This window comes from Bufo bufo, chromosome 5 (assembly GCF_905171765.1).
Source record: "Bufo bufo chromosome 5, aBufBuf1.1, whole genome shotgun sequence".
Lineage (NCBI taxonomy): Eukaryota > Metazoa > Chordata > Amphibia > Anura > Bufonidae > Bufo > Bufo bufo.
In genome coordinates, this window is record NC_053393.1 from 249210917 (window position 1) to 249223798 (window position 12882).

The window sequence follows — 12882 nt, forward strand, 5'->3', positions numbered from 1 at the left end:
TCCTAATTATTATCTGAAGCTTAATATAATTTCTTGGATTCAGAAACTTAGAGAATTAAAATATGGCAGAAATTGCATTTATCACTGGCGGCTCAAATTTCTCTGACAAAAATGATTATACTTCCCCAAGACTTATATTTTCTTCAGAAATGCCCAATAAGGAAGTGGTTTCATCTTAGTCACTCCTGCAAGATCTATGATGGGGGAAAGAAATCTAGGATTGCGTTATAGACTTTGATGTTACACTGCGATAAAGGGGAGACTAATGTGGCAACCTTTTTTGTTTTATTTTTTAGCGGCACAATTAACGTAGATGATAGACGCTGATATGTTGGTAGGTTGGATTAATTCATCTGTTAAAACAGTTTATTGACTCAAGTGTGTTAATGATTACCGTACATTATTCACAGACTTTAAGAAATGAGTTTGAAAGGTGTTTCACAGCTAGAATGTTACAAAAGGTGTGGGATACAGTTGGGAAGATTTTTGGAATACTAGGGTTTTTTGCATTTGCTCCACTCTGGGGGAGTCTTTCTGTTAATTTAAACATGTTGCCACATATTGGAGGAATCAAGGGATAGAACTTATGTACAAAGTGGGGATAAATGTCTGTTCCAATTAAATAATCGGTCTGGTTGAATACTGGGGTTAATTCCTAAGGTTTCTCCAAATAATTTTTTGAGTTTCTCATTTTTTTTTTGTTTATTATACTCCTAAAATATTGATTAAATTTGACTCTGAGAGATTAAATCAGTTTATGTCCTAAATGCAAAATGGTTAATTCTGATTTAATCTATACGATGTGGCAGTGCCTCAAGCTTCATCTATTGGTTTAGAGTTATATCTGAGATAAATAATTGCTTTGATATTTTGGTTCCATTTGATCCGATTTAGGTCTCATGCACACGACCATTGGCTGGTTTGCAAATTGCGGATGCGCAAAACAGATACCAGCCATGTGCATTCCACATTTTGTGGAATGTAATGGCCGGCCTCTAACTGAACAGTCCTATTCTTGTCCATAATGGGAACAAGAAGAGGACATGTTCTGTAATTTTGCAGACATGGAACAGACACAAGAAGTGCTGTCTGCATCTTTTGCGGCCCCATTGGAGTGAATGTGCCCACATCCGACCTGCAAAAAAATGCATATTGGATACTGAAAAAAAAAATTGTGTGTGCTTGAGCCTTAATACTATCATTGTAAGTAGCTGTGGAATAATAGGGCTAAAAGATAATGTTTTTGTTTTGAGGACTCTTCAGTTTGCTATATTAATCACAAAAAATTGGAAAAATAGTTAACCACTGAAATTTGAGGCCTGGAGTTGTCGCATTCGTCATCCGTTTCCGCAGGGCATTGTTCACAATGAAGCGGTCATCAGTGTGGAATGTGGCCAAAGGACGTCCACTTCTATGCCTTTCTGTGACTTTCTGTGAGGACTGTTTATATACCAATTCTAATTGAATCCAGAAATGTATTGGGCGATTCATGGATCAAACTTCCACGGGTTCGCTCATCACTACCCAAGACCCATCATTTATTTTATTTTAAGTGGAGCTGTGTGAAGGCTTGATTTTTGTGGGATCACTTGTAGTTTTCATTGTTACCATTTTGATCACTGTTTATACTTAGTATTTGTGAGTGGTGGATGAGCAAAAAACAGCTATTTTGCCTTTTCCCCAGCGCCTACACAACGGCACTCCCCGGAGGGTGTCCCCACCTCCCCAGGACAAGAAACAACATAGAAGCTCAAGTTTAAAAGGCCCCCTCCCTTTACCTGCTTCAGTTGTTGTTTCCTGTCCACGGGATCGCGTGGAAGCCGCTCCTGCAGAGTCGGGAGTCTGAGTTAAGTCTCGCACGGCCTGTCAGTTGCCCCATTCGGAAGGGGTCTGTGCAGGGGACTGGGATTAAAGAGTGCCTGGCGCCTCTGTCCCATTCCTTTGGCATAAACCCTTCAGTGAAGGCGGCCCCAGGCATCTGCTTCCCCGGTTATGGCACCTGTGGGAAACTAAGGATCGCTCGTGCATGCGCCTAACAGGTCGGAACTTCTTGGCAAGAGTTCTGCTTTGCCAGGTCTCTGCACGTCCCTTCCACCAGCACATGACGTCAGAGGCCTGGCAAATATCAGGGGAATGTCGGGAGCATGGATCGCAGAAGACTGCATCTTGCATTTGCAGCATGTCCGCTCCCTTGGAAGCTCCTGACATGTTCCGCAGACCTGTGGATCCTTCTACCGCCCAGAGCCCGGTAAGCCTCCCCCTAACAGTTGTGCCTCTCAGGCTATCTCTATTGGGGGAAGGGGAGCACAGTTGTATTGTTTTTCCCCCACTGGTATTGGTGCTGGCCTTCTTTTAAATTTCTTAGTTGCTAATTTGGCCCCAAAAATTTATCTTTCTTTATAGGGCAGGGAGGCCAGCACCGTAAAGACCTCTAGGGGAGATTCGGTGCGTAGAAAATGTGCAATGTGCAAAAAATCCCTGCTGCCTAAGTCTAAAAAAGCACTTTGTCCCAGGTGTACAGACAAAGTAGTGACTGAAGAATCCCCATCCTTCCTAGAATCCATAAGAAATATGATCAAGGAAGAAGTAAACGCGGTGATAGACGCAAGATTACCACCAGGTTCCCCCCAACCATCAACCTCACAGAGATCAGATTTCGGAATTCCCATGGGATCCAGACTCTGATGAGGGTGAAATATTCTCATAGGCAGAGTCCGAATCTTCTGAGGATGAATCAGGGAAGCCTTTCTGTATTCCTGAAGATACAGAAAAATTATTAAAAACAATAAAAGCTACTATGAAAATTGAGGACTTAAAGGAATCCCAATCAGTTCAGGATAAAATGTTTCAAGGATTGGGTGAAAAGAAAAGGAAGGTCTTTCCCGTCCATAATAACATTAAAATGTTGATCACTAAAGAATGGAATGATCCAGAAAAGCGAAATATAATTCTGTATACCTTTTAAAAAGAAAATTCCCCTTTGCAGAATCAGACTCCTCCTCGTGAGATAAAGTTCCCAAGATCGATGCTCCGGTTGCCTGCATATCAAAAAAGACTTCCTTACCTTAGATATGGGCCTCTTAAAAGATCCGATGGATAAGAAATGTGAGGGTCTTCTCAAGCGGGCATGGGAGACAAACACTGCTATGCTGAGGCCTGGTATAGCAGCTACCTGCACCTCCAGATCATTATCGGTCTGGTTAACCCAGCTAGAGGAACACCTGGTGGCACGTACCCCTAGAGAGGAGATCCTAGCCTCTATCCCTATTTTGAAGGAGGCCTCAAATTTTTTGTCAGATTCTTGGCTGATCTAGTAAGGCTCTCGGCTAGGTCTACTGCCTTATCGAATGCCACCCGTAGAGCTGTATGGCTCAGATCCTGGTCTGGGGGTGCTAGCTCGAAGAGTAGTCTATGCTCCATTCCGTGTGAGGGGGATAAGTTGTTTGGTTTAGCCTTAGACGACATTTTGGAGAAGGCATCGGACAGAAAAAAAGGCTTTCCGTCAGACTCTCAAAATTTTTCCAACAGAGACTGTCCCTTCGGAGCCATAAAAGGATCAGATCAGAGGAGGAAACATGGCTCTGAAAGATGGCAGTCCTCAAGAGGAAAGGAGAAAGGTTTTCTGTTCACCCCAGAAACCACTGCAGTCTTCACAATGATGCCATATTTCAGCATGGGAGGCAGATTAAAAAGATTTTGCCTCTGCCTGGGAAAACCTTTCTACCTCCCCTTGGGTAAGAAATACCGTAAGCGAAGGCTACAAGCTAGAATTCGCTACTCCTCCCCGAGATTTCTACACCAGCAACAAGCCTTTGAGTCGACTAGAAAAGCAGCAGGCTCTGTAATCAGAGAATGTTATTGCTGCTGCAAAAACAAGTCATAATCCCAGTACCAAAAGATCAGGAAGGAACAGGGTTTTATTCTCCGGTCTTTTTAATTCAAAAACCAAATAACTCTTACAGGGTAATAATAAACCTGAAAAGGTTGAACAAGAGCATGGCCTACGAAAGTTTAAGATGGAAACAATCAGGTCAACTGTAAACCTCCTGTCTCAAAACTCCTACATGGTAACTCTCGACCTTTCAGATGCATATTACCATGTGCCCATTCACAAAAGCTATCAGAAATATCTCAGACTGGCGATATTCCTGAAAGGAGAGAAGCGTCAGTTTCAGGCCCTCTTCAGGGGTCCTCAGCCCCAGATTTTTTTCTAAGTTCATGGCCGAAGTGACAAGTTACTTTCACCTTCGAGGTATCTTAATCGTTCCTTATCTGGACGATTTTTTTTTTAATGCAGCTCCGTCCCTCAAAATTCTCCAGTTACATCTACAGATGGTTCAAAAGAAGTTGCTGGAATTGGGCTGGTTAATAAACAAAGAAAAGTCAGACCTAGTTCCCAGTAGAGAGGAAATATTTTTGGGGGTCAAGTTAGACTCGCATAATCTCATGTCTTTTCTCCCTCTAGAAAAACAGATCGAGTCCAGAACAGTATCCATCAGAGACAGCATGACACTTTTAGGCCATTTGACGTCCACAACTCCAGCAGTACGGTGGGCCCAACACCACACAAGGACACTACAGTCATTTCTGCTGAAGAACTGGGATGGAAATCAGAATATGCTAGACAAGAGGATAAAAGTTCCTTTAAAGGTAAAGCAATCTCTCCTGTGGTGGAGAATAAGAAAAAAATCTTCAGTCAGGAGGATTTTGGCAACACACAAATCAGGTCATTACCGATGCCAGCAGTCACAGATGGGGAGGCCACACCAAAGATCAGGTAATACAAGGTGTTTGGAGTAAAAAAAAATGGCAGAAGCATCCTCAAATCTAAGAGAGTTGATGGCAGTCTTCAAAACTCTGCTCTCTCTCCAGTCAACCGTAAATTCCCAAAATGTAAAGATTCTGTCCAACAGCTCCACCGCGGTGGCATATTTAAACCGGCAAGGAGGGACAAGAAGCAGAGCTCTGCTAAATCTGTCGGGGAAGATCTTTCGCTGAGCAGAAAAAACCTAAAGTCTTTAACGGCCATCCATTTCAAAGGCAAGGAAAAAAATAGTAGCGGACTAACTCAGCAGAGAAAATTTAAGAGGGAGAATGGTCACTAGACCCCGATATATGTTCTATCAGATATAAAAAAAAGTGGGGTAGCCCTGTCATAGACCTGTTTGCGAATCAAAAGAACAAACAAGTAAAAAAAATTCTGCTCCCTCTCCTTAAAGGATCAGCTGTTGTTTGTGAACTCTCTATCCGCCCCATGGCCAGGGGGCCTCCTTTAGGCATTTACACCCTTCAGTTTAATACGGAGAGTGCTGATGGATGAAAAGGTGCAGATGATTCTGATGGCACCTTTTTGGCCCAAAATATCCTGATTTCCCCTCCTTTCTGGCCTCACAGTGGGGGGATTCTGGATTCTCCCATCATATCCAGGTCTACTGCATCAGGGTCCGGTATCGTGTGTCTCAATTACACCTAACAGCTTGGAGACTGAACAAGTTCTGTTGAAACAAAAGGGTCTGTCAGATCCTGTAATATCCACACTTCTGTTGAGTAAAAAGGACACAACCTCCAAGATCTATACAAGAACATGGGAAGCCGCCTTAAAATTTGCAGGAAATAGACGGTGTCACTATCGAGATTCGGATATTCCCCTAATACTGGAATTCCTACAAGCAGGTCTAGATAAAGGGCTCAGAACAAGCACCCTTAAAATGCAAGTTTCAGTTAAGTGACTTTCTAGAAACAAAACTCTCGGATCTACCCCTAATAAAACTGTTCCTACAAGGGGCAATGAGACTATTTCCATTTGTACATTCCAACATACTTCCTTGGGATTTGAATCTGGTGCATGATGTTCTGACTAATGCGCCCTTTGAACCATTACAAGATATTCCGCTAAAACTTTTGACGTTTAAGACCACCTTTTTTATTGCAGACCACCTTACCTCACGGTCTTAGGGTCCATTCACACGTCCGCAAAATGGGTCTGCATCTGTTCTGCAATTTTGCAGAACAGGTGCGGACCCATTCATTTTCAGTGCGGTCGGAATGCGCTGTCTCCGCACTTCCGGATCCGCACTTCCGTTCCGAAAAAAATAAAAATAAGGGTCCATTCACACGTCCGTTTTTTCTTTCCTGATCTGTTTCGTTTTTTGCGGAACAGATCTGGACCCATTCATTTTCAATGGGTCCTGGAATAAAACGGACAGCACAATGTGTGCTGTCCGTTTCTGTTCCGTTCCGCATGTCCGTTTAAATATAAAACATGTCCTATTCTTTTCCGCAAAATTCGGATCCTAGTACAATACAAAGTCAATGGATCCGCAAAAAACGGAAGACATTCGGATGTCATTACGTATGTCATCCGTTTTATGCGGATTCCGTTCCTGGAAATTACATTTTAATTTTTTTTTTTTTCTTTTTTTTTTTCAAAGAAATCCAAACAACTTTATTTGCTTATTGAAATTTATACATGTCATACGGAAACATTTTCAGGAACAACGGATCCGCAAAAAACATAAAAATACTGACGTGTGAATGTAGCCTAAATGTCCTATTCTTGTCCGCAATTGCGGACAAGAAAAGGCATTTTCTATGAGAGTGCCGGAGATGTGCGGTCCGCAAAATGCGGAACACACATTGTCGGTGTCCGTGTTTTGCAGATCCGCAAAACACATACGGACGTGTAAATGGACTCTTAGAAGACAGCATTATTCTCAGGCATACTCCGATGTTTCTGCCAAAAGTTGTTTACAAATTTCATTGACAGCAGGAGATATCCCTAAATGGATAAAGGCACATTCTACTAGGGCAGTTTCGGCCTCATGGGCAGAATATGCCTCTGCATCTGTGGATCAAATATGCAGGGCGGCTACTTGGGCAAACCCTAGTACCTTTTTCAGACATTACATATTGGATGTGCTCCATAACTATGATTTAACTTTAGGCAAAAAAGTATTCTGTGGTAGTCCCACCCTAAAAATGTGTTTTTTTTTTTTCTTCTATTATTCCTCCTGGGAGTGCTGTTGTGGAGGTGTCGGAGAAAAGGGTTAATTACTTTTACCAGTAATTGGATTTTCCAATAGCCTCCACAACAGCACTGGAATTTCCAAACCCATTTCTTTTGTTCTGTGACAGAATTATGTGATGTAGTATTTGAATATTTCAATACACTTTATTTGCATTACTAATGAGTCCTATGTCATTAACTGAAGCCAGTAAAGGGAGGGGGCCTTTTAAACTTGAGCTTCTACGTTGTTTCCTGTCCTAGGGAGGCGGGTGACACCCTCCTTGGAGTGTCGTTGTGGAGGCTATTGGAAAAATCCAATTACCGGTAAGAGCAATTAACCCCTTTTTTTTTTTTTTTTTTTTACTTCTTTCACATTGTGGGAAAGGTAGCTTGATAACCTTATTCTCTAAGTAAGTAATGATTGCCACTATATAAAAAAATATATATATATTTTTTCACAGTTTTACTAGTTTAGCACAGTGTAAACAGTATATATATATATATATATATATATATATATATATATATATATATATATATATATATATATAAAAAATTTGCATTTCCACATCCAAACCCATAGTGTTTGTTTTCTATTACCTTTCAACAGAGCTATGTAAGGGCTTGATTTTTACTTTTCTAGTTTTAATTGTTACCATGTTGGTGAACAGAAGATGTTTTCATTTTAGTACCTTTTTGGGGTGATGGATAAGCAAAAAAAGCAGCAGTTCTGGTGTTGGGGGGGGGGGGGGGGTGTATATACAGTTTTAACTGTGTGGGATAAAGTGATGTTCTAGTTCAGGTGTTGCAGATGCAGCAGCAGCGAATATGTTGAAGGTTATTTTTACATTTTCCAGTCTTCAGGGTTACAGGTGTTTGTTTTTTACTTGAATTTTTTGAAATACAATTTTATTTATATCTTTTTACTACTTATTCCCTCAAGTGGACTTTGTATTATGTAAGCAACCAAACCATTGCATATCACTGTAATACTTATGTAGTACAGTGTATTATGTGGTCAGTAGAAAACTGACTGGAATTGTACTAGGCTGTGCCTCTGGTATTCTTAGGGGACTGATTATGGCTGTTAGAGCAGGCAGCTGAGCACTTACTCCACCTAAAACAGAACATCTGTAGCACTGTAAAACGAATATGTGCAGGTTTAAACCCTGTTAGTGACCACCCATAAGTATTTTTATAGAAGTCACTAACGAGTTAAAAACACTTTTCCCTCAAGCGCATTAAAAAAATTTGCATCACTTAAGTATTTTGCCCAATTAAATTTGAATGAATATTCAGAATTATCTGATGGATATGGTTCATATAACGTACACTGTGTTCCTTCTGAATTTCATATGCACATATCTAGAAGACTGGCTGCTCATGAATATATTCGGAAAAAAATGACTGAACTGGATGTTAAAAATGCGGCACATTTAAAATTGAATACCCACATAATAGAAGAGATGCGCTCTACGCAATCCTTGGGACTGTTTACTATTCATACCAAGAATGGCATGTTTTAAATGAGGATGTGTTCTTTTGAAACTGCTTTAGACTAAAATATGTCTTTTCTTCTTTATACAGGAACCAAGGCACTTACAAGGAATATCTGATTTAGAAGACAGCAATATTTATTCATTGATATCTTGTAAGAAGCTATATAATTCACCAACAGACTTTGGATTTTGCGTGAAGGTAATGAGGGAAGGAACACATAACATTCCCTATTTAGGCTGGGTGCACATCAGTTCTGTTTGGACAGTTTTTTTGCAGATCTATAGTGTGATGCAGGTATTTTTTGGTTTGGTGCCCTTTGACACCCAGCATCAAAACTAATGTGCCTGATATACATGAACAATACCATAGAAAACTATGGGATCAGTTCTGGCCTCAGTTTTCCTCAGCTTTTTCCATGCCACAGTTAAGCATACATTTTTTCTCTTTAGGAACCCTTTACACAAAATAGAATAGACGCCTCTACAGGCTTTAAAGAGGTTGTCTGCTCTTGATGACCTTTCCTCACTCCTGGCACCCCTGCTGATCAGCTGTTTTGAAGAGAACGCATGCATTCTCTTCTCTGTTTACCTGCTCGCCGTAGACCTTGCAGCTGTGAGCAGGTGTAATTACAACTCTAGTACCCACTCGCTTCATTGGGACGGCACCTTCCTATTCAAGTGTACAGGATGGAGCGTTCCCATTGAAATGAATGGGGACGAAGGAGCTGTAATTACATTGCTCACCGCTGCAATGTGAACATTGACTTCTTTAGGTCTCTGGTCACTATTTTGCAGACATATTCTGTCCTATGCGGAATGGACATACTGGTGGGAAAACCACATAGAAGTCTGTTCCGCGAAAAGATAGACCAGGTCCTACGCTTGGCCGCAAAATACATTGTCTTGTGCATGAGCTCTACTGCAACTAATACCCAATGTGTTTTTTGAAAGTTCATGGGAGAGGTTGCATCTAGGATGAGTTATTGAGTTACAATTCAGCTGAAAAACTTTTTCAGCAGGGTAATGGCATTTTAACACCAAATAACTCGATAAACTTCTAATTTAAGTTCAGTGGTAATTGCAATTCTGTAATGATACTGTTGTCAATTTCTTTCATTTCATAAGATATAATTAAGTTTTAGGCTACTTTCACACTCGCGTTTGGTGCGGATCCGTCATGGATCTGCACAGACTGATCCGTTCAGATAATACAACCGTCTGCATCCGTTGAGAACGGATCCGTTTGTATTATCTTTTAACATAGGCAAGACTGATCCGTCTTGAACACCATTGAAAGTCAATGGAGGACGGATACATTTTCTATTGTAGAAGATTGAAATTGGTGGTGGCTGCTCTCCTATATAGCCTATGATATGGTGCTACAAGTCCAGGGAGAGGACACTCTACCTCTCAAGATAAAATAGAACTGGAAAAAAGGTGTGTGGACGAGCACTCTACCAATTGACACACATTTATTTGAGAAATTGATATAATTAGCTAGCAATATAAAATTGATAATACAATTCAATAAAATAGTACAATAAAATACAAATGCATTGATACAGCCACAATGGGGTGAATGGTTATAATCAATGATATACCATGTCCAACAATCCTATGACAAAAGTAATATAAAGGCCTATATGTCCATAGGAGTCCAATGAGGCCCTAATGAGTAGGAATAGTGTAGGTATAACTCCACGAGTTCTGGCAGTCTACCAGTATTGGTGTATCAGGTATTAGTCCCGTAACATACAGTGTTATTGATAGAATAGAGATGGACTTGCCGGCTTTTCAGCCGCTTACCTCCCCTTCGTATATAACTTCAGTCCTGCGGTTTGTTCAGACTGGATAAGTGGGGCTCGTCAAGTGCGGCGTCTCCCGTCACTGTATTCAATAACCGGGCTTACCTCTTCATGTGGATAATGTACTTTGCTCTTGCAGTGCGGGTACAGCACGTGGAACGTCCCGGTTAGTATGAAGGGCCGGCGTCTCACAATGCTATGCGTTGGTATCCGCGTCGGATACTTGCGGAGTAACACTTACGTCACTTCCTGTGGATTCCGGTAGTGACGAATATTACGTCCGATCGCAATATTCGTCACTACCGGAATCCACAGGAAGTGACGTAAGTGTTACTCCGCAAGTATCCGACGCGGATACCAACGCATAGCATTGTGAGACGCCGGCCCTTCATACTAACCGGGACGTTCCACGTGCTGTACCCGCACTGCAAGAGCAAAGTACATTATCCACATGAAGAGGTAAGCCCGGTTATTGAATACAGTGACGGGAGACGCCGCACTTGACGAGCCCCACTTATCCAGTCTGAACAAACCGCAGGACTGAAGTTATATACGAAGGGGAGGTAAGCGGCTGAAAAGCCGGCAAGTCCATCTCTATTCTATCAATAACACTGTATGTTACGGGACTAATACCTGATACACCAATACTGGTAGACTGCCAGAACTCGTGGAGTTATACCTACACTATTCCTACTCATTAGGACCTCATTGGACTCCTATGGACATATAGGCCTTTATATCACTTTTGTCATAGGATTGTTGGACATTGTATATCATTGATTATAACCATTCACCCCATTGTGGCTGTATCAATGCATTTGTATTTTATTGTACTATTTTATTGAATTGTATTATCAATTTTATATTGCTAGCTAATTATATCAATTTCTCAAATAAATGTGTGTCAATTGGTAGAGTGCTCGTCCACACACCTTTTTTCCAGTTACATTTTCTATTGTGCCAGATTGTGTCATAGAAAACGGATCCGTCCCCATTGATTTAAATTGTGTGTCAGAACGGATCAGTTTGGCTCAGTTTCGTCAGACGGACACCAAAACGCTGCAAGCAGCGTTTAGGTGTCCGCCTCCAAAGTGGGATGGAGATTAAACGGAGGCAAACTGATGCATTCTGAGCGCATCATTTTCCATTCAGAATGCATTAGGGCAAAACTGATCCGTTTTGGATCGCTTGTGAGAGCCCTGAACGGATCTCACAAATGGAAAGCCAAAACGCAAGTGTGAAAGTAGCCTAAGTTCTGCAAAAGTCCAATTAGTTTCTGTATGTGTGTGTGTGTGTGTGTGTGTATATATATATATATATATATATATATATATATGTGTGTGTGTGTGTGTGTGTGTGTGTGTGTGTGTATATATATATATATATATATATATATATATATATATCAGTAGAAATGTCTCTCTCAATTTCCTTTTCTGTAGCCCAACAGAGTTCTAGCAGATATTAAAGAGCTGAGATTTCTTTGTGCAGAAGATGAACAAACTCGGACATGTTGGATGACTGCTTTCAGACTCTTGAAGGTATTTTCCATAAAAAATGTATTCCAGGAGCCTAAACTGGTACTGTACAAGATTTAAAGAGGCCTTGTAACCTCTCCTGACATGTCTGTTTTAGCAACTACTTGCATCTCCCTTGTGATAATTCTGGAACATCTATTCTTAGAGGACTATTATGTGCTATTCCCTTATTATTCCTGCTAGAAGTTACGAATTAATTACTAGCAGCAGCATTGAAGGTCCAGAATGGGTATTACTAGTTGTGGTGTGTCGAGGGATGTTGCTAAGATCAGGGGCACAAGCCCCAAGGCACACGCCTACCCTGTGAAAAAAACTATATACTGTATATATGTGTGTGTACAGTATTTCACAAAAGTGAGTACACCTCTATTTTATTATACTGTTATGGGACAACTTCGAAGATATGACACTTTGATATACAAGCTGTACACTGTACATTATAACAGTGTAAATTTGGTGTGCCCTCAAAATCACTCAACACACAGCCATTAATGTCTAAACCGCTGGCAACAAAATTGAGTACAACCCTAAGTGAAATGGCCAAATTGTGCCTCAAAGTGTCAATATTTTGTGTGGCCAACATTATTTTCCAGCACTGCCTTAACTCTTTGGACATAGTTCACTTGAGCTTCACAGGTTGCCACTGGAATGCCCTTCTGCTACTCAATGACGACATCACAGAGCTGGTGTATGTTAGCGACCTTGTGCTCCTTCACCTTCCGTTTGAGGATGCCCCACAGATGCTCAATAGGGTTTAATTCTGGAAACATGCTTGGCCAGTCCAGCACCTTTACCCTCAGTTTCTTTAGGAAGGCAGTGGTAATCTTGGAGGTGTTTGGGGTCTTTATCATGGTGGAATACTGCCCTGTGGCCCACTTTTCAAAGGTAGGGGGATTATGTTCTGCTTCAGTATGTCACAGTACATGTTGGCATTCATGGTTCCCTCAATGAACTGTAGCTCCCCACAGCCGGCAGCACAGTAATCCATGTCCTTCGTCTACTTGTCTTCAGCAAACTGTTTGCGGGCTTTCTTG

The 12882-nt window shown here is 41.2% G+C and overlaps 1 protein-coding gene across 3 annotated transcripts in view; it reads left to right on the plus strand.

Moving 5' to 3' along the window:
* Nucleotides 1-12882, plus strand: part of GRB10 (growth factor receptor bound protein 10) — a 305010-nt gene that overhangs the window by 253025 nt on the left and 39103 nt on the right. For all 3 annotated transcript variants that reach the window (XM_040431392.1, XM_040431391.1, XM_040431393.1), the window contains exons 11-12: nt 8594-8704; nt 11753-11851. In XM_040431392.1, the coding sequence (XP_040287326.1) occupies nt 8594-8704; nt 11753-11851 (210 nt within the window). The remainder of the gene's footprint in view (nt 1-8593; nt 8705-11752; nt 11852-12882) is intronic.